General features: G+C 44.3%; 1 protein-coding gene across 2 annotated transcripts in view; it reads left to right on the top strand.

Moving 5' to 3' along the window:
- LOC134909877 (uncharacterized) overlaps nt 1-20,265 on the top strand; it is a 49,094-nt gene extending 28,829 nt beyond the window's left edge. For both annotated transcript variants that reach the window (XM_063917220.1, XM_063917219.1), the window contains exons 4-8: nt 15,286-15,543; nt 16,486-16,577; nt 17,554-17,735; nt 18,332-18,501; nt 19,699-20,265. In XM_063917220.1, coding sequence (XP_063773290.1) covers nt 15,286-15,543; nt 16,486-16,577; nt 17,554-17,735; nt 18,332-18,501; nt 19,699-19,877 — 881 coding nt within the window. In that variant the 3' untranslated portion in view covers nt 19,878-20,265. The remainder of the gene's footprint in view (nt 1-15,285; nt 15,544-16,485; nt 16,578-17,553; nt 17,736-18,331; nt 18,502-19,698) is intronic.
- Nucleotides 20,266-22,703: the final 2,438 nt, after the last annotated feature.

The raw sequence follows: 22,703 nt of genomic DNA on the forward strand, positions 1-22,703 counted from the left end.
GTCAACTGGCAATTCGCTATATGTCTCACTATCAGCCAATAGGCGGTCACATTCTGCAATATAGAAATCTATGTCCAAAACGACAATCCCCCCCACCCTTATCGGCTCCCCTAATGACTATGTCCTGTCGACCCTGGAGTGACTTAAGCGCCAACTGTTCTTCTCGTGAGAGGTTTTTATTAGTCCAGGGGGCAGGTGCATTCTGGAGACCGTCCATCATCCGGGTAAAGGTCTTGATGGACGAATTCGTAGAAATAGGATCAAATCTGGAAGTCATACCAAGTTTCCCAATCTGCGGCGGCAGACTTGACTTAGCTTGAGGCACGGTGGATTTGTCAAAATGTTCACGCAATTTGAGAGTTCTATTGAACTTGTAAGTCTCTACTTTCCACTTAAATTTATCCGGGGACTTGGTGGGGACATATGCCAGTCCTTTGGCTAAAACAGATGTCTCTGCCTGGGAAAGAGGCACCGAGGATAAGTTGAAGATAACATCTGTGTCTACCTTGGGGGACGGCCGCCCCTTTTGCCGCCTCGACTGCCCACCCCTGCGGGTTGGCGTTTTCTTCTGCCAGAGGCCACTGCGCGGGTGATTGCCCCTAAAGGGGCCCCCTGTGAGGAAGGGGTTTGATCCACATTGGGTGCATCATCGGTTTCGCTGGCTGACGTGCTACGTTGCGAATACTGGATGCGTTGTCTTCGGAAACCTCTGCCTCGATGTTGTCCAGAGGGAGCTGAGGTGTTGGATAACCAAGTGTAGACACGGTGTTGCTCATAGTCAGCCTGCACTTTCTTCAGTTTGTCCTTTTTAAACTTAATTAACTCGGTGCGATACCCCTCTATCTGGGTAGATAACTTTTCAAGCCAATTTGTAGACTTGTCTCCAGTGAGAGTATTCATGTGTTGATCCTCAAATGTTTTCAATTTGTCCCGTGTGCAGGTGACCTCTCTGGTGGACTCTTCGATGACAAGTAACATTAGGTCCATCGCACACTTGTTGAGGACTGCAATCCATCTTTTGCAGAAGGTGGGATTGTGCCGTCCAATGGTGGGGGAGTTCTGCACTCGAAACCCCCTAGGGATTTGCTTATTTCTGAAGTAGTCCGATAGTGTGCGGCCATGAAACATGAAATCTATTTCACGTTTCTTTAATTTAAAAAGTTCTCGGTATAACTCCTCATTCGAGGTGCCTGTGTTCTCATCAAATGCTGATTCCTTTAACAAGATATGGTCCGCTTCTATATCTGAAAAACTCAGCGTGTCGTATGTGTCACATTGTAAAATATACGACATAGCGTCTCCTGTATCCATGTCAGCAGCCGACATAATGCCGACTGTGTCCAGTGTAGTGGGACAGGTATTGCCTGTGTGGCTATGCAAAGGCCCACAACAGTGCTTTAAAGTGACAATGCAGAAAGTGCAAATGCTTACTGTGAAAATTGAAAAAAGTGCAAAGAGTCTGTCTGTCCCCCGAAACGTTGACCTAATAAATGCACCCTTTGCTTTATTATCCGTGAAAGTGAAAGTCTCTGAGTGCCGCCGCTTCTCCCTTGCTGTACATATTGGGGTTGCCATACCCCTAGGAGGGCACCGGAGCATTATCCCGCTGGGGACAACGGAGTGCCGGGCTGCTTCCATGTTCTACATATAGTGGATCCTAGATTTGCATTCGTGGCTCCATCACAGCCAAGGCACCTGTGCATTTTTAACCAATTCATGTCAAGCAGGATCACAGCTTTCTCCTTACACTGGGGATTCTTTTTCACTTTTTTTGCACTCTTTGCACTTTTTTCAATTTTCACAGTAAGCATTTGCACTTTCTGCATTGTCACTTTAAAGCACTGTTGTGGGCCTTTGCATAGCCACACAGGCAATACCTGTCCCACTACACTGGACACAGTCGGCATTATGTCGGCTGCTGACATGGATACAGGAGACGCTATGTCGTATATTTTACAATGTGACACATACGACACGCTGAGTTTTTCAGATATAGAAGCGGACCATATCTTGTTAAAGGAATCAGCATTTGATGAGAACACAGGCACCTCGAATGAGGAGTTATACCGAGAACTTTTTAAATTAAAGAAACGTGAAATAGATTTCATGTTTCATGGCCGCACACTATCGGACTACTTCAGAAATAAGCAAATCCCTAGGGGGTTTCGAGTGCAGAACTCCCCCACCATTGGACGGCACAATCCCACCTTCTGCAAAAGATGGATTGCAGTCCTCAACAAGTGTGCGATGGACCTAATGTTACTTGTCATCGAAGAGTCCACCAGAGAGGTCACCTGCACACGGGACAAATTGAAAACATTTGAGGATCAACACATGAATACTCTCACTGGAGACAAGTCTACAAATTGGCTTGAAAAGTTATCTACCCAGATAGAGGGGTATCGCACCGAGTTAATTAAGTTTAAAAAGGACAAACTGAAGAAAGTGCAGGCTGACTATGAGCAACACCGTGTCTACACTTGGTTATCCAACACCTCAGCTCCCTCTGGACAACATCGAGGCAGAGGTTTCCGAAGACAACGCATCCAGTATTCGCAACGTAGCACGTCAGCCAGCGAAACCGATGATGCACCCAATGTGGATCAAACCCCTTCCTCACAGGGGGCCCCTTTAGGGGCAATCACCCGCGCAGTGGCCTCTGGCAGAAGAAAACGCCAACCCGCAGGGGTGGGCAGTCGAGGCGGCAAAAGGGGCGGCCGTCCCCCAAGGTAGACACAGATGTTATCTTCAACTTATCCTCGGTGCCTCTTTCCCAGGCAGAGACATCTGTTTTAGCCAAAGGACTGGCATATGTCCCCACCAAGTCCCCGGATAAATTTAAGTGGAAAGTAGAGACTTACAAGTTCAATAGAACTCTCAAATTGCGTGAACATTTTGACAAATCCACCGTGCCTCAAGCTAAGTCAAGTCTGCCGCCGCAGATTGGGAAACTTGGTATGACTTCCAGATTTGATCCTATTTCTACGAATTCGTCCATCAAGACCTTTACCCGGATGATGGACGGTCTCCAGAATGCACCTGCCCCCTGGACTAATAAAAACCTCTCACGAGAAGAACAGTTGGCGCTTAAGTCACTCCAGGGTCGACAGGACATAGTCATTAGGGGAGCCGATAAGGGTGGGGGGATTGTCGTTTTGGACATAGATTTCTATATTGCAGAATGTGACCGCCTATTGGCTGATAGTGAGACATATAGCGAATTGCCAGTTGACCCCACCCTAGAGTTTAAATCTGAGCTAGATGTCTTTCTAAATTCAGCTTTGTCTGAAGGGCTTATCTCTCAAGAAATATTTCACAAGTTATGTTGCAGGTTCCCAGTCACCCCCATATTTTACGCCATCCCCAAACTGCACAAAAATGCCCAACACCCCCCTGGCCGGCCCATCATTTCCGCCAGGGGTTCATTATGTGAAGCACTGGCCATTTTCCTGGACGCATATTTACAGCCCTGCATCCAGGCTACCTTCACCCACTTGAAGGACTCCAACATGCTTTTGAGGAAGTTGGTTGAATTCGGGCCGGTTGATCCAGACACCACATTACACACGTTAGATGTTACCAGCTTATATACGTGCATTCCGCACCAAGCTGGCCTCATGGCAGTAAGACACCTTATTACCAACAATCCATTGTACACCGGGCCAGACATAGATTTTTTCATCACGTTATTAGAGTTTACACTTACACATAATTATTTTTTGTTTAATGGCCGGTTCTTCATACAGAAGAAAGGATGTGCAATGGGGTCGGCAGTGGCTCCGTCACTGGCTAATGCCTACATGTGGGAAATAGAACGTGGACTGTTTTTTGAACAGACATCCATTGCTGACCATATTTCTCTATATTTTCGATATATAGATGATTTAATTTTGTTTTGGACACATGACCCCCAAGTTTTTTACACTTTAATAGAGGAACACAATGTATCAACCAGCCCGGTTAAATTCACACTCACTTCGCATGTCACTGAAATTTGTTTTCTTGATATCAAAATCACTGTGAATGATGGCTTGATCCACACTTCACTATACAGCAAACCCACCGACCGAAATTCCCTGTTACGTTACGACAGTTTTCACCCTAGATCGTTGGTTAGAGGCTTGCCGTTTTCCCAGTTCCTCAGGGTTCGCAGAATCTGCAGCGACCCTGGGGACTTTGAACAACAGTTAGATCTGATGTCTGAGAAATTCCGCCAGAGGGGTTATCCCAATAACATTTTAAGACAGGCACGCAAAAAGGTCATGGCTCTGAGTAGGTGTGATGCTCTGAAAGGGCAAAATCCCAAGGCTAACACTGATAGAACAACTTGGGTTAATGAATTTAACACTAACAGTTCCAGGACTAATAAGAGGGTCAAACAGATGTGGCCCATTATTAGCTCTGATCCGAGCTTACCATCTTTGAAACACTCGAGAATCATGCCATGCTATACTCGCAGTGCCAATATTAAGGACCTTGTGGTCAAAAATGACATTTCGGGATTTAAAACAGCTACGGCAGCCAAGCATTTTTTGAGCCGGAAGCCCGGCTGCTTCAAATGTTTAGGCTGCACGACCTGTAGCTACATGCTTACGGGAGATTTCATCCAGCACCCCCACACAGGGAGAAAAATAAGCATCCGATGGCCACTGACCTGTAGTTCTACATATGTAGTGTACGTTTTGGTCTGCCCCTGCAGTCTTTATTACGTCGGTAAGACACAATGCCTTTTTAAGGAACGTATGGCTCTACACAGGTCGGCCATCAGGGCTGCCCTCAACACTGGCAAAAGCGACCAACCGGTCGCACGCCACTTTGCCCAGATGCGGCACAGCTTGGCCACGGTTAGGTACAAAATAGTGGACCAGGTCCCTGCCTCTGCCCGAGGAGGGGATAGAGCGGCCCAACTATTACAACTAGAGGCCCGTTGGATCTTTAAATTAGATACCATCTACCCCAGGGGCCTCAATGAACAGCTGAATTTACAGTGTTTCCTTTAGCCAGGGTTGGCATAGGTAAACATGCCCTCTGCTAATGCCCTGTTCTCAATCATCTAGCTCGGGCATGTGCATTCTCAAAAGTATATTTAGACAGTTTGGTTCCAGGGATGAGATGGGTAATATACCTGCCATACAGTTAATATCTGATGCTTAGCGATGTCATGATTATGATGATGTTGTTGTATATTTACATTTATTTTTATTTTTTTCATTGAGCTCTGGTCCGACCAGTTTTGTTGTGACAGGACCCTATATGGTCCAATCTGGACCCTGCTGGGTTATTAGTAGTCAATATTTATGATAAATTTGCATAGTTTTATTTATACACCAGCATTGTTTGTTCACATTCATTTTTATATATATGTTTTATTTTTTACTCGTTTGTTATTTCTTACACGGTATCACACTTGCTTTTCATGTATTTTTATATATATTCATTCATAATAGTTTTGTTAGATTTTTATTCTGTACTACATGTCACATTTGTTATGCGTGGCAGCACAGCGTTGCGACGCTGCGTCGCATCTCCATAGTTACCGTTTGTCCTCTGTCCACAGCCACGTCACAGGGAGGTCCGAGGCGCGGGATGACGCGACTTCCGGATACTGCATGCCACACGCTGCCGGAAGCGCGGGCTCCGTACACCGGACGGCTGGGACGTGGAGGCGGACGCAGGTTCACGGTAAAGGTAAGGTATTTAAGTTGTTTTTTATGCACATTCACTAGTTTGCAGTGTCCTGAAGAAGGGGGTCTGTCCCCCGAAACGTTGACCTAATAAATGCACCCTTTGCTTTATTATCCGTGAAAGTGAAAGTCTCTGAGTGCCGCCGCTTCTCCCTTGCTGTATATATATATATATATATATATATATATATATATATATATATATATTTTATTTCACTCTAAGCTTCTTTCGCAGGGCGCTGCGCCCTGCCCCTTTTCTGAGTGACAGAAAGCGCCCTGCCCGTTTATGCCCGCCCTGTTAATCACCAAAGGACTGCCTTCTCCCCGCGCCAGCGCTGTCACTTCTCCCCGCGCCAGTGTGCTGTCATTTCTCTCCCCGCCGCACTGTTACTCCTCCCCCCTGCCGCGCTGATAGCTCTCAGTTGAAGGTGGAGACAGGGTCAGCGTGGAGGAGCAGCCAATCAGAGCCTGCGGTGTCGCCCGCCAGTCCTCCGGCATGGTTTGAAATTCCCCCTCACCTCGGCGCTGCACGGCCATTCCCCCTCACCACGGCGACCTGGGCTCCGCCGTCAGCATCAAGAGACTGGACCCGCTGCAACGGTGAGTGCTGCTCTGCATCTGCCCGTCCTCCCCTCCCTCCCAGTGCTCTCTCCCTGGTGCAGTGTGTCTCAGTGCTCTCTACCTGGTGCAGTGTGCCTCAGTGCTCTCTACCTGGTGCAATGTGTATAACGTGCTCTCTACCTGGTGCAGTGTGTTTCTCAGTGCTCTCTACCTGGTGCAATGTTTCTCAGTGCTCTCTACCTGGTGCAATGTTTCTCAGTGCTCTCTACCTGGTGCAATGCGTCTCAGTGCTCTCTACCTGGTGCAATGTGTATAACGTGCTCTCTACCTGGTGCAATGTTACTCTGTGCTCTCTACCTGGTGCAATGTTACTCTGTGCTCTCTACCTGGTGCAATGTTACTCTGTGCTCTCTACCTGGTGCAATGTTTCTCGGTGCTCTCTACCTGGTGCAGTGTGTCTCAGTGCTCTCTACCTGGTGCAATGTGTATAACGTGCTCTGCCTGGCGCAAAGTGTAGAATGTGCTCTGCCTGGCGCAATATGTATAACGTGCTCTACCTGTCGCAGTGTGTATAGGAGGTTCTACCTGGTGCAGTGTGTATTAGCTGCACTATTGTGTGGTGTAGTGTGAATTGCCACTATTATGTGGCCATGCCCCTTCACCACGAAAAACAACGCCCCTAAATTTTTGCTGCGCGCCTTTGGCGCGCACTGCCCATTCTTTATTGTGTGGGAATGGGAGGACCAAGCATTTTAGTATGTACCTAATTTTGCCCTTCTAACTGAAAAATGCCCTCCCGAATGAAAAATTATATATATATATATATATATATATATATATATATATATATATATATATGTATGTAATATGTATGTATGTGTATATATATATGTATGTGTGTATGTATGTGTATATATATATATATATATATATATATATATATATATATATATATATATATATATATATATATATATATATATATATGCGCTATCTGGTCATATTTTTCCAGTGTTATTAAGTGCTGGGTGTGTGCTGGCATACTCTCTCTCTGTCTCTCCTAAGGGCCTGGTTGGGGTTTTGTCCCCTTATAGGTTAATCCCTGTGTGTGTGGGGTGTCGGTACGTGGTGTCGACATGTCTGAAGCGGAAGGCTTTTCCAAGGAGGAGGTGGAGCAAATGAGTGGTGTGTCCCCGTCGGTTGTGCTGACTCCAGATTGGATGGACATGTGGCATATGTTGAATGCAAGTGTGGCATCTTTACATAAAAGGCTTGATAAGGCTGATTTAGGGGGGACATCAGGGGGTCAATCCTCAGATTGGACCGACTCTCAGGGCCCGTCGTGGTCTCAAAAGCGTCCCTTAACACAAGACACTACTACCGACACGGATTCTGATTCCAGTGTCGACTATGACGAAGTAAAATTGCACCCTAGGGTGACTAAAACCATTCAGTGTATGATTGTGGCAATAAGGGATGTGTTGCATATTGTGGATGAACCCTCTGTCCCCGACACAAGGGTACACATGTTTTTAAGGAAAAGAAACAGATTATTAACTTTCCCACATCTCATGAATTAAATGAATTCTTTGGAAAAGCTTGGGAGACTCCGGATAAGAGACCGCAGATCCCCAAAAGAATTTATATGGCATACCCTTTCCCTAAGCAGGACAGGGAGATTTGGGAATCACCCCCCACTGTGGACAAAGCCCTGACGCGCTTGTCCAAGAAAGTGGTGCTACAGTCTCCTGACACAGCAGCCCTTAAGGACCCTGCAGATCGCAGGCAAGAAACTACCTTAAAGTGTATTTATTCTCATACGGGTGCTGTGCTAAGACCGACAATTGCGTTGGCATGGGTGTGTAGCGCAATTGCAGCTTGGACAGATGAGCTGACAGATCAATTTGATAATATGGATAAGGATACTATATTCCTAACTCTAGCCCATATTAAAGACGCAGTCTTATTTATGAGGGATGCTCAAAGGGACATTGGATTGCTAGCTTCTAGGACCAATGCCATGTCTGTCTCAGCGAGAAGATCCTTATGGACTCTCCAATGGACGGGTGATGCTGGTTCCAAAAAACATATGGAAGTACTACCCTACAAGGGTGATGTATTGTTTGGGGATGGGCTGACGGACCTGGTTGCCACAGCCACAGCAGGTAAATCAAATTTTTTACCATATATTCCCCAACAGCAAAAGAAAGTAACACCCTATCAGATGCAGTCCTTTTGGTCGCACAAGTCCAAAAGAGGTCGGGGATCCTCTTTCCTCGCCAGAGGTAAGGGCAGAGGCAAGAGAGCACTTGCTTCGGCAGGTGCCCAGGAACCAAAGTCCTCCCCGGCTGCTCCAAAACCCACAGCATGACGCTGGGGCTCCACTGAGGGAGTCTGCACCGGTGGGGGCACGTCTTCGACTTTTCAGTCAGGCCTGGGTCAGTTCGGACCTGAATCCCTGGGTGTTGTAAATAGTTTCCCAGGGTTACAAATTGGAATTCGAGGAGGTGCCCCCGCGCCTATTTTTCAAATCGGCCCTACCAGCTTCCACATCGGAAAGGGATGTAGTGTTAGCTGCAATTCAAACGCTGTGTATACAGCAAGTGATAATCAAGGTTCCCCTGCACTAGCAGGGAAGAGGTTACTATTCAACCCTATTTGTGGTCCCGAAACCGGACGGGGTGGTACATAAGATTCAAATTCAAAATGGAATCTCTCAGAGCGATAATAGCCAACATGGAGGAGGGGGAGTTTATGGTGTCTCTGGACATAAAGGATGTGTCCCTTCATGTCCCCATATATGCCCCCCATCAGGAATACCTGAGATTCGATGTACAGGATTGTCATTACCAATTTCAGACGTTGCCGTTTGGACTCTCCACGGCCCCGAGGATTTTCACCAAGATAATGGCGGAAATTATGGTTGTCTTGCGCAAGCATGGAGTCACAATTATCCCATACTTGGACGATCTCCTGATAAAAGCGAGATCAAGGGAGAAATTGCTGAACAGTGTGGCGCTCTTGTTGAGAGTGCTCCAGCAACACGGTTGGATTCTAAATCTACCAAAGTCACAGTTGATTCCGACAACTCGACTACCGTTCCTAGGTATGATACTGGATACAGAACAAATGAAGGTCTTCCTCCCAATAGAGAGAGCCCAAGACATACAGAACATGGTCAGAGACCTGCTAAAACCGAAAAGGGTGTCAGTTCACCAATGCACTCAAGTTCTGGGGAAAATGGTGGCGGCCTACGAGGCCATTCCCTTCGGCAGGTTCCATGCAAGGACTTTTCAATGGGACCTTCTGGACAAGTGGTCCGGGTCCCATCTGCACTTACATTGGAAAATAACTCTGTTCCCAGGGACCAGAGTGTCCCTCCTGTGGTGGTTGCAAAGTGCTCACCTCCTGGAGGGTCGCAGGTTCGAAATTCAGGATTGGATCCTGGTTACCACGGACGCGAGCCTCCGAGGATGGGGAGCGGTCACACAGGGAAAACATTTTCAGGGTCTTTGGTCAGACCAGGAGTCCTGTCTACACATCAATGTGTTGGCACTCAGGGCCATTTACAACGGCCTTCGACAAGCAGAGAGTTTTCTTCTAAACCTACCGGTTCTGATTCAATCAGACAATGTCACAGCAGTGGCTCATGTGAACCGCCAAGGCAGGACAAAAAGCAGAGGCGCGATGGCGGAAGCCACAAGGATCCTTCGCTGGGCGGAAAATCATGTAAGCGCTCTGTCAGCTGTCTTCATTCCGGGAGTGGACAACTGGGAAGCAGACTTCCTCAGCAGACACTATCTCCATCCAGGAGAGTGGGGACTTCATCAAGAAGTCTTTGCAGACGTAGCACGTCTTTGGGGAACTCCTCAAATAGACATGATGGCGTCACGCCTCAACAAAAAACTTCAGAGGTACTGCGCCAGGTCTCGGGACCCTCAGGCAATAGCAGTGGACGCTCTGGTAACACCGTTGGTGTTCAAATCGGTCTACGTGTTTCCTCCTCCTCCTCTCATCACAAAAGTGTTGAGGATCAGAAGATGAAGAGTACGAACGATACTCGTTGTCCCAGACTGGCCTCGAGGGGCCTGGTACTCGGATCTACAAGAGATGCTCACAGGAGATCCCTGGCCTCTTCCTCTGAGGGAAGACCTGTTGCAGCAGGGGCCTTGTGTATTTCAAGACTTACCGCGGTTACGTTTGACGGCATGGCGGTTGAACGCCGAATCCTAGCAAAAAAGGGGATTTCCGGAAGAGGTCATCCCTACGTTAATGAAGGCAAGGAAGGAGGTGACGATAAAACATTATCACTGTATCTGGTGAAAGTATGTGTCTTGGTGTGAGACCAAGAATGCACCTACGGAAGATTTTCATCTGGGTCGTCTTCTCCACTTCCTACAGACAGGAGTGGATATGGGCCTGAAATTAGGCTCTGTTACGGTACAGATTTCGGCCCTCTCGATTTTCTTTCAGAAGGAATTGGCTTCTCTTCCAGAAGTCCAGACGTTTGCAAAGGGAGTGCTGCACATCCAGCCCCCTTTTGTGCCTCCTGTGGCACCATGGGACCTGAACGTGGTGTTGCCGTTCCTAAAATCACACTGGTTTGAACCGCTTAACAAGGTTGAGTTGAAATTTTTTACCTGGAAGGTGGTCATGTTGTTGGCCTTAGCATCAGCAAGGCGAGTGTCAGAATTGGCGGCTTTGTCGCACAAGAGCCCCTACTTGATTTTTCTGTGGATCAAGCTGCATTGAGGACACGTACGCAATTTTTGCCAAAAGTGGTTTCTTCGTTCCATATGAATCAACCTATTGTGGTGCCTGTGGCTACAAGTGACCTGGAGGATTCCAGATCCCTGGACGTAGTCAGGGCCTTAAAAATTTATGTAGCCAGGACGGCTAGAATTAGGAAAACAGAGGCTCTGTTTATCCTGTATGCGGCCAATAAGATTGGCACTCCTGCTTCGAAGCAGACTATTGCTCGCTGGATCTGTAATACGATTCAGCAGGCTCACTCTACGGCTGGATTGCCGGTACCAAATTCGGTTAAGGCCCATTCCACTAGGAAGGTGGGCTCTTCTTGGGCGGCTGCCCGAGGAGTCTCTGCTTTACAACTTTGCCGAGCGGCGACTTGGTCGGGGTCAAACACTTTTGCTAAATTCTACAAGTTTGATACCCTGGCTGATGAGGACCTAGCGTTTGCTCAGTCGGTGCTGCAGAGTCATACGCACTCTCCCGCCCGATTGGATGCTTTGGTATAAACCCCATGGTCCTTACGGAGTCCCCAGCATCCTCTAGGACGTAAGAGAAAATAAGATTTTAAACCTACCGGTAAATCTATTTCTCCTAGTCCGTAGAGGATGCTGGGCGCCTGTCCCAGTGCGGAAACTCTGCAAGACTTGTATATAGTTGTTGCTTACATAAGGGTTATGTTACAGTTGACTTCGGTCTTGGACCGTTACTGTAGTTTGTTCATACTGTTAACTGGTTATGTATGTTCCAGGTTACATGGTATGATTGGTGTGGGCTGGTATGAATCTTGCCCTTGGATTGCTAAATCCTGCCTTGTATTGTCCATCTCCTCTGGGCACAGTTCTCTAACTGAGGTCTAGAGGAGGGGCATAGAGGTAGGAGCCAGTGCACACCCATAGTCAAAGTTCTTTTTAGGTGCCCTATCTCCTGCGGAGCCAGTCTATACCCCATGGTCCTTACGGAGTCCCCAGCATCCTCTACGGACTAGGAGAAATAGATTTACCGGTAGGTTTAAAATCTTATTTTTTGTTTCTTACAACTTAGGCAGGCTATCCAGGCGCAGTTCAGGGACACCCCTCCAGTCCTTACCCCCCTCATCCTTAAAAAAATTTTTTTTAAATTAAATTGGGTCCTGTTAAAGCTGTATCTCTAACTTATTCCTTCCTCTTAGCTGAACACCACACAGAGGCCTTACCTGGGCTTTGGGTGCGTTGGGAGGGAGAGTTGGGTTCTGAGTAAAGAATGGGATGCAGCTAGAGAACTCCCACGTCAGGCCACAGTTTCTATTAGATTTTAACAATTCAGTATTTTGTTCTCCATAGAACTTACTTGCTAGATTTGTTAGATTTGGTGGCCGTGCCTCCTCTAACTGTCGTAAGTGTGGGCTCATGCCAGGTTCCTTTTGGCACCTCATCTGGGTATGCGGCGTAGTTTGTTCCTTCTGGTCTCCAGTAAAAACTGTAATGGTGGTTACTGGCATCCCTGAACCAGTTCTCACTCAGTGTATATTGGGTGCTTGGGATGGGGTATTACTTAATTATCTGGACAGTCAATATGTCGTTAATCTGTGTTCCCTAGCCAAGGTGTGCATAGCCCGCTCTTGTATGGCTTCCTCAGGTACTGCTTTTGAAGCATGGGTAGTTTTGGTTAATTCCTCTTTAAAACATGAAAAGTGTGTATACGTGTCCTGTAGTGCACTCTAAATACGGTAATATCTGGTCTACATGGACAGATTCAATATATTCCCAGCATTGATAACTAGTGTGACCAGTGGTTTCTACTTTTACTCTTACTATCTGATATGCAGACATTACTTGCCTATTGGTCATCCTTTTTCTTTTTCTGTTTCGGAGTTGCACTCTATTTTTATTTTATTTTTTATTGAAGAGAAAGCAGTGCATGCACAGAATAACAATGCAAAGTAGATAAAAGATAATATCATGTATCGTATACAGAACCACGGTTGGAGAGTAATAAAATATTGTAGGAGTTACACCTTTAAATCTAAAAAATTTGAATCCGCTACTTCAAATAATGACACATGCTGAACACAGTATTGTAGTCTCCTTTATTGGTTCAAGCACTAGAATGTATTTCAGTACAGTCACCAGTTTTCTGATATATTCTCTGTCATTTAATTTGCCACTTATGGCTCTTATATGTTCTTGAGCTTCTGTGTGACTTTCTGGGATCCATTGCCTTTGGGTTCTTGAATGTTTATTGCTTGTATGGCATCTATTGATTTATGTATACATGTCAATACTGTTCACTGTATTTGTCGAATAAAAATACCATATTAAAAAACAACAACTGTAAACAAACAAACTGGACATTTGGAGATATAATGTAACTAAAGGGTAATGGATAATGCTAGAGGGGAAAAAAATGGTTGGGACAGAAGATGCTAAATCAGCATTATTAGGAAAGAGAGCAGGCTAGATGGGCATGTGGTTCTTACATGACCTCAAATTTGGTCTTTAAACACCCAATCTTTACAGGAGTTGCTCATTGTACCCATGTGAAACATAATTGCATAGTTTAGTTATAAAGTTTGGCCACATGACTCTTCCATGGCAATGAGAAATTGCTAGCTGTAATGCATCCAATACAAACAACTTCTTGGGTGGTGTAGTGTTCCCCTTCCCAAATGGTAAACTTGATAAGGTAACTCTTACAAGAAGCTTTTGTCATTTTGTAGGCAGATAAATCATACTGGGAGCCACAAATTACCAGTACCCAATAGTGGGAAAGCAGGACTTCTGTCTGAAAGTTGCACTTAAAGAATTAAAACATTGGCTGCATTTTTTTTTTTATAATGGACATTGCATAGCAATATGTGTAACCACCTAAATGAAGTGATCTGTCGGCATAATCTGTAAATTGATGGCATCTGTGGATATGGCAGCAACAGTGTATAGGAAACCGACTGTTTCAGAGTCTAGTTTATAAACCGGTGGTTAGTGCATATCCATGTAATGGTGAACATTTCAACAAATTGTTTAAATCAAAATGTTTCTCTATACACAAAATGCAAAAGGACTTGATATGAATATTTTGGGCAAGTGTACAACTGTGACTTTGATTCTGCCACTTAATGTGGTTGTTCACATAACAAAACATAAGCTGAGTACAGTCTCCTTTTAAAGTTATGATACAATGTTGCCCCTTCATGCAGCTGTCCATATGATAGTAGGATGAAGCTGAAGTGTAGAAAAATATAAAGTTACATTACTGATACTATTCATAGATGCCAATGCGTGTAATGTGACAATAAAACACATCCGTCCATTAAGAATAGCTACTGGCACTTAGATTTGGCTACATGCATAATAAAAGTGGTATTGGTGCTGAAATATTAGTCTAGTGACATGTTAGAATTGGATGTCTTCAACTACAGTACTAGGTATTCCTTTAGTGCCAGATCATGCTGCATTTTACTTAGGGGAATATTTACAAAGTGGTTACTTTGAAGCCCACGTAAATTTTATCTGCCCCTGTGGATAAAATGCTGTGCGCTTATTGAATGGAACTCCCACTTTGAGGTTGTCAACCTCACAGTAGTGTGGATATTCCTTAAACAAAGACCAGCTACAAACCTTTAAGCAGCATACTTTCCTGCCACTTTCTATGCAGAGCTTAGAACCTTTTAAACATACTACAATTTGTTGCAGATAGTTTACTGACCGTTGGGTATATTCAATTGAAGTTGGATCCATTCCGACATTCATTTGTCGGAATGGATCCAACTAGGGCTACTCAATGCGACTTTAAAAAAAAAAAAAAAAAAGTTGAATGGAGATGGGAGAGCAGTGCTACCTCAGAGTAGCCGGAGAATGTTACTGCAGCGTCCAGCCGGCTCCAGCAAGCGAGGTTTCGCTTGCTGGAGCCTGGTGGATGCTGCTGTGAGTGGCGGCTGTGACTCATCCTCCGGCTACATGGCGGCTGCTGTAGCAGAAGCACGCGGATTGGCAGCTATGCCGCCGATCCACGTGCTTTTCGACAAGTCGAATTCCTAGACTTGTCGAATAATTTGGGGTTAGATTGAACAGGTCGGAACCCCTTCAGACCTAAATAAGTCAAACTGCCATCTTTTCGACAGACTGCAGCTTTCGACTTAAATTGAATATACCCCCATGTGATGTACTCTGATTTTGTTGTATTATATTGCATAAGGCCCTCTGCCATTTCTGCCCTGTACTGTTCCTTCTATATGGTGCATCATACACTTACACATGGATGCTAACATGGTGTATATGTTAATTGTACTGTATAATTTGTCCTTTTTATACAGGTCATGAGGATATGGAGTGGCTTTATTGCCAGTACAATAAATACCGGTTTCAGTGGCTCTTTTCTTATTGGCTCTTTGGCCTTTCCAAGTCATGTGCTAGACAACTGCAGAGAATTTACCTGTGGTGGCAAAGGTTTGATAAAAAGAAGGTATCTAGGTGGGGATCTGCAGACTGTGATACAGAGTATCTTGCATCTCTTCATTACATAACAGATGACTTCTGGAATGGAAAGCTGGCCAATGGCGATGAGAATATAGGTAACAACATGTTTACAAAGTCGTGTTCTGGTTGCATTTGATAAGTGTGTGTGTGTGTGTGTGTGTGTGTGTGTGTGTGTGTGTGTGTGTGTGTGTTTTATTTTTTATTTTTTTCTGACTTCAGTCCTGTTGGCATATTGAAAACAGAATGTGAATTCTGAAAACTAGCATGCTGTATCTTATACAACTGAAGCATAACATGTAACCCTTTGAGTATTTGGAGGTTTTTTTCCTGATCAATAGCAACATATAGTATACTGTACTACCAGTTGTTACTCCAAGGGTTAGGCTACACTACCTTTGACTTAATTGTATTTTCTTTTTTCATTCTAACATTGTAAAAACAATGATTATAGTGGGGGAAAAAATGTAAGTGCAATGAATAACAGTGAAACACTTTATATTCTGTTTCCATTATATAGTGAGATTTCAGTGCAATGTTCAAATATGATCCACTGTCCATGATGAAGTAATGCCAATGTAGCCTATTTAAAATAACTTGTTTGTGGAGCTAAAACGGTTAAGAGAATGCACACTGAGTAGCTGGTGTATTCAGAGTATTGTGAGGCGCCTCACTAGTCTGGCTTTATGCTTTCCCATTAATTTTAGGTCTGCTTGCTGTGCTCGGAGTAGCTTTGCAAAGAAAACAAATGTGAATTATTAGCAGAAGCTTTATAAAAAAAATAAGCCTTTGTGCAATGGCAAGCTATGTGGGTGTAAGGGGTGCTATAACCTGGCTTGCCCCTCACATACTAATTGCAAATACAGGAATTGCAAGGGACAAAGCACCTGCATCCATAATAAAAGGTAAAATTAATCAAATGAAGCCATGGGACTGTATGACACGCTGATATTGATTGTGTGTGTGTATATAGATATATATTATCATTTTCTCTTTTTTTTCTTTCTACCCTCTCTCCTTGGCTATACAACTACATGTAGGTATCCAAATTGTGGAGAACTACTTTTCCATGTGCAAATCCCTCTTAGCTTGGATTCTGGGCCGCAAATGGGGAAGATTTAAACAAAAGAAGGTAATTGATTTCTTGTGCAATTAACACTAGTTGTAATGCAATAGCCTTTGATAGCAGCAAGTAGCCTCAATGGGTGGTGCTCAATTCTTTCCACCCCCTTTCTGCTAGCAGGTGTGGTATCATTTCAGCTAGCTACCCCCAGGGTAGTGAGGTGCACTAACCCTTTGCGCAGCTAAACCTGATTACTATGGGCGCGATAACTGGTTTCACTTTAGAAAGGAGATTGGTTGGGATATATCGGAATACTGCCCATAGTGTCCTGCTTAGCTCTGAAAAGATCTAAGACAATCTGAGAGTTGACAGTCTAGCACATACAAACAGTATACTTCCCAGAGGAGGACTTCAGAGCAGATTTGAAGTGCCTTGGAGTAAGGGGACCTGGCATTGCTGGATCTCTGCCTCCAGGCCCTGAGAATTACTATACCTGTCAATTAACCACTGCAAAGCAGCAATTTCATGAAATTATTTTTTAACAAATCACTATGGCAGGCTACTGGAATGATATCTTTAAACTATAAATCATTAGGAGCCTGAAGGAACAATATTTAAGTCTTGTAGTTGCCATGGCAACCACAGGCACATGGTGTCATGAGCTAAGAGGCTTGTATTGCGCCTCTGAGCTATCTGCATTGTGCATTATAGCCTTTTCCAATTCTTCCCCACCATCTTGTGCTGAGAGCTGTGAGTCTGACTGGTAACTCCTCATGAGTCCTCCAGAGAAAATAATAACTTGTAGGACGGCATGCTTCAAAACTACTAAACTTGCTTTGTTATGGGAATTGCTGCTTGAGGTGTCTCCTACCTAGCCCTTTGGATGGTGTCTGTTCAAACTGTTGGTCGCCAAACCACTTGCCCCAGATTATGTATTTTATCCACTTTCCATATGTTACTGAATGGCCTGTTTTTATATTGCCCATGGATATTTGATTAAAAATTCTTTAGTTAAGTAGTGGAAACAGATGCTAAAATCTTTCAGGTCTACAAAGATGCATTAGAAGGGGTGTACCGTGTGCTGAAATCTGAGGCCCAGGTTTCCATGGTTAATCATGACCAGTTTTGGTTGGTAGCTAAAGTTCAGATGTCAAGAATCTGCAGTCTTGAAGAAATTGCTGGCAACTATGTGAATTGGAAGCTAATAGATGCATTGCCGTGCTACAGGTAAGAGCTGTCTATACAGTGTTATCAGTGGTGCACTGTATCTGTGCTTGGAATGTAAAGATCATGATGGCGGATTTGGTACTGCAATGTAGGCTTTGTCAAATGTGGATAAGGAGAATATGACAGTTGGTTTTTGGTGTCTTCAAATATACATCAGATGCAGTTTGAAAATGCACACTGCTGTATGTATGAATATGCAGATCATAGGCTTTATGTAGCTGTTATAAAGTCCAAACGGAGTTCTAAAACTTTGAATGAAACCATTTTTTTTTTTTATTTTTTTTTAGTAGTTTTCAGTTGTAAAAATTGAAAACAAATGTGCAGCATTGTTCCCCAAATACTACACCCACTACTAGACAACCCAGGGTTAGTGTTTACTAAAATAAGGATAGTGGCAGAGTGGACACTGGCTCCAGTCTAGCTAATACATGGCTTCCTCCAATGGGAAGGGCGCACAAGCAGCTTGGCTTTGTGAGTTACTTGCCCAGAAATGCACGGCTCTTACCAAAACATGTTGATCTTAAATTCAAGAAAAGACATTTGGGTTCAAGATATTGCTGTACTAGGGAGATTCTACAAATGCTTCTCTTCTCCAGATTGTTCATGGCCTCTGGAGAGCTAATCTACTTAGAGCAAGTCAAAGGCTTCCTGTTTCGGAAACAACTAGTACACAATTGGATCCTTCAAGAACAGAACTTCTGGGTGAGCAGCCTTCTACCAGAGAGCCTCTTCCATCTATTGGAATATGAAACAAAGCTCTGTGAAGGTAACTTGTACAGCAAAGGCAATGCTTTCTAGCAAATCTTGATCTCGCAGTGGCTTCCAAGCTGTGTTCATTGGCACCCTGGGGTGTGACAGGCTGCTGGTCCAGTACAAAATATTTTTAGGCAATATGATTGGTTACCACCAGAACAGATTTGACCATCCTAAAATGTGGACAGAGAAGCACAGCCCTATCTGACACCACATAAGTTAACCTAAAGATGGTAAGCACAATTTACTTACATTTTTCTGAGTTTCTCAATAAGAAACCTTTGGCCTGGGGGTGAAAAATGCTACTATAAGGGTGCCATGATTCAGAAACTACAGGTCTGTCTAATCTGCTGGCAGCACATGCTTTTCAATATACTTTCATTTGATCCACATTTCAGCTCTTTTGCACCATTTAAATAAAATTGGATTTGCATGCTGTATCTTAGATTACTATGGCCATTAATTGCACCATGGAAAATCTTCAACTATAGATTGGTCACTGCTACACTATATCCATCTTAACTATGATTCAGCCAGAGTAGGTGATGGAACAACTAAACACTGGCTATCTTTAACAGACCATGCGTAGAAAGCCTGTTAGTTGGCCTAATATAATCCAGGCTTTGTTGGTTTACAGTTTGACCTTGTTTGTGATCGTGCTGATGGATTGATTGTGTTATTTATTGTACATTGACTTTATAAAAAAGCAACTTTTTTTTTTTTTCTTTTGTAATAAAAATGTGATCTGGTCTAAAGAAATCGGCCTGTGACATGAGCCTTGCAAATGATGCACTGTATTTGCGAACGTTAGAATACTGGTGCAAAAGTATATTGTATAAAAAGGTACTTTAAACCTTGCCTGGCATACAACTGCTCATACATGAGCACACAGCCTTAATTACACATCTCTGGAGCAGTTCAGTTAGTGTGCTGGGTTTGTTTGGTTACCCAGGCAAGAAAGCTTTGCTTGGCTTTTGTTTTTGTTCTATAAATAGCAACTAAGAAGTAAAGTCTGCCACCATTTAATTTGCACAGCTTGTTGGTATTTGCTTGTATGAGGAGTTGCCTGTATCTATACAACTGCATTGCCCCGATGCAGCAACGTGTACAAATGTCATGATCAGCATGGTGTAAGATTAGTCTGACATTGGCTGAATCTCAGCATATACAGAACTCCTACATTAACCGTGCTTTATTTCTTTTCTTTCAGAGAGACTACACGGTGATACTGTGGGTGCCCACTTAAGCAGATTAATTTGGCTCTATCTGCATTCTGGTCAGCAGCTGTACATGGATGCCATGAAGGGTTTCGTCTATGAATGTGCTTATGCAAGCTATGCATCCCAAATCTACGAGACTGTCAGTCTGGTCCCTTACATTGGTTTTTAACAAACATTATTTTTGTTTTTTATTTTTTTTATATAATTGCACTTTTATGAAAATTTTAATGATCTGACTTCTAGGCTGTTTTAATGCCCATATTTTCTTGTAAAATATGTATAAACGCTGCTAGCTTTAGCTAATAGTGTAATCTTATACTTCAGGACTTGTCGGTTAGGTATACATTTTTAAGACTTTACACTGTGGGACCACTGTGGTATATTACTGCATTCCCCTGCACAATGTAACTTTTTTTTTTTTTTTTTGCTCAATCCCCCATTATACATTTTCTATTGTAATTTACATTTTAGCACCATTTTAAGATGTTTAATCTATAAGGTTCTGATTCATAGGCTACTGCTATCTCAGGTCAATAAATGCCTGGTTATTTAAGCTACATCTTGACATGGTCTTTCTTTACATTGCATAAAGTAGACGGTGACTACCTTGTATTTCTATGTAACAGAGGCCTGACCACTCCAAATCTGCAAAGGCAAGGAATAGCCGTAATCTTAAGTACGAGTCATACTGTACATGTGGCCCTACTACAGGGGATTGGAGGGAACAATATTCTAAACTTCAGTGATGGTTCAAGGAAAATATATGGCCAATATGGAGGTGTTGGCTTTGTTATAATTGCAGCAACTTGTGTTTCATGTTAGATAGCACAATACATCTGTGCCACAGTCTTTCCAGCCTATAGTGTTTGGCCAGTGTCTGATGTATACAGTAGCTCATGCTATTCTACCAGTGCATAAAGTGTAGTCTCTGCAGGGAATGCAGAAAGCTCCTGTTTGAATACTGTATCACATAGTGTTTGACTTTGATTCTACTATAGTGGAACCAATTAACATTACAAACCACCTTCACTGGCTGATGTGTTTTACAGTGTTTCAAACATACACCCTCTGTAGGCAGCAGTGCTAACATTTTGCATCACTCTGTAAAATCTTGATGAGGTCCATAGCAGAAGTGATTGGTGCTCTCTACAGTGCACACTGACCACATGTGTATTCCTAGTGACCACTTTCCTGTAAATTATCACTTGCTAGAAGAGTCAACAGGCCTGCTTTGTCCAGACACCGAACTAGCCCCAGTGCAATTCAAACCTCACTATCGCATCTGCAGTTAGTGGTGGGTTGTGTATCTTGGCCTTTAAATCAAATCATGGCCTAGACCAGTTATTCCGAACATCGGTCCTCAAGGCACACTAATCCATGTTTTCTCTGGCAGGGTCCACAGGTTATCCACAGGATAACATTGTTGCAAATCCGCTGTCGCTTAATCATATCCCAATCGGTCAAAGCTTTTTGGCCTCCCAGCATGCAACGGGCTTGTCCATATATCCCCGCCTCATGGCTCAGGCAAATCAGTTTTTTGTTTGGTGCGGCAGGAGCGGGACCATGGTCAGAGAGCTGCTGGTTTTTAGCAGCCCTAAGCTTTCTTATTTTATTTTTATAGTCTTACTATTTTATTTTTTCTTGAGTGATCTTTCTAAAAAAGTCTTGTACTGTACGTACCTTAATCGCTCCAACAACTCTCTGCTGGGTCGCGACAACGCTAACCCATTACTACAGTGCTGTTTCGGCGGGCATATGTGTCTGATATACTAGCAGGTCCAGCAGACGTTACCAGGCTGTGGCCGGAGCATCGGTTCCGCTTAGAAGGGGAATACGGACTACCAAACAGTCGCTGATGCGGCTGCCACCTCGGGGGCACCAGCACTAGGCCTTAGGGATCATAGGCTCCAGGAATAGTATGAGGCCGCGATCCCTAGGGTTGATGTCAGCAGTGGGGAGTTAGACACTCTCCTGGTCACCCCTCCCCCCGGTTTATGACCTGTTTCCTCAGTGTCTCCCGCCATGAACGGTTTTCCCGCTTCCGTCTGAGACGCTGTATACGAAGGGGACCCAGTCGCAGCATAGGCGGCTGTGTGACTGGTGCGTCTGTGCTCACTATAGATCCATGGAGCAGGAGTGTACACTAGTAGCAGATGGATCCACTCAGCGTTTCCAGATGTATTGATCGGTCCTGGAAGCGGGGTGAGTCTCTGTATCCCACTCTGCTGAGTATGGGTAATACAGCACTAAGTCTATTACCTTTTGAGTACAAATAGTTACGTAAGTGCCTATTGCATATGAGTCTGTATACTATTACTGTTTCTTTCGCTAGGCGTCTGTTACGCACACCAGTGCTAACAGGAGTATACCGGTGTATGAACAGAGAGGGAAGCGAAGCAAACGAACTCACAGACAGTATAACATAACATACACAGGAGGTGATGGAATAACTAATAAACACAAAGTGAACGGAGAAGCCCAAAGGCTCAGGAATTGGGTGTCTCCCTAGTGTCAGGAATGCTCAGATGGAATAGAGCGGACAATGAAGCGATGTGTAGTGATTTAACATGTGGAGCACCTGAAATGATGTTGCTAAGAGCAACAGAAAGAACCCCAAAGGGTTACCAACGGGTGTGGGAATAAACTCCTTGGTCAGAGATAGAAATATAGACACAAGGAGAGTATCCACAATCCTAACCCCCACTTGCAGGGCACAGGTTCAGCTTACTGCCACTAAACTGACACCTGGACGCCCTGCACAGTGAGGGAGGATTAAGCAAGCAGGTCTGAGAGTACAGCCGCAAACCTGCTGGGTTCACAGAATAGCAAAAGAACCCCAGCAGGTCAAACAACTGACTCCAGTCTTACTGCTAGGTCCGGATTGGCAGAATGAAGTACCGAATCCCAAGGCCTATTCGCAGTACCGAATCCCAAGGCCTATTCGCAGTAAGCAACAAGTAAATACAAAGTCACACAGTACTAGCTAACTCTGGAA

This window comes from Pseudophryne corroboree, chromosome 4, assembly GCF_028390025.1.
Source record: "Pseudophryne corroboree isolate aPseCor3 chromosome 4, aPseCor3.hap2, whole genome shotgun sequence".
Lineage (NCBI taxonomy): Eukaryota > Metazoa > Chordata > Amphibia > Anura > Myobatrachidae > Pseudophryne > Pseudophryne corroboree.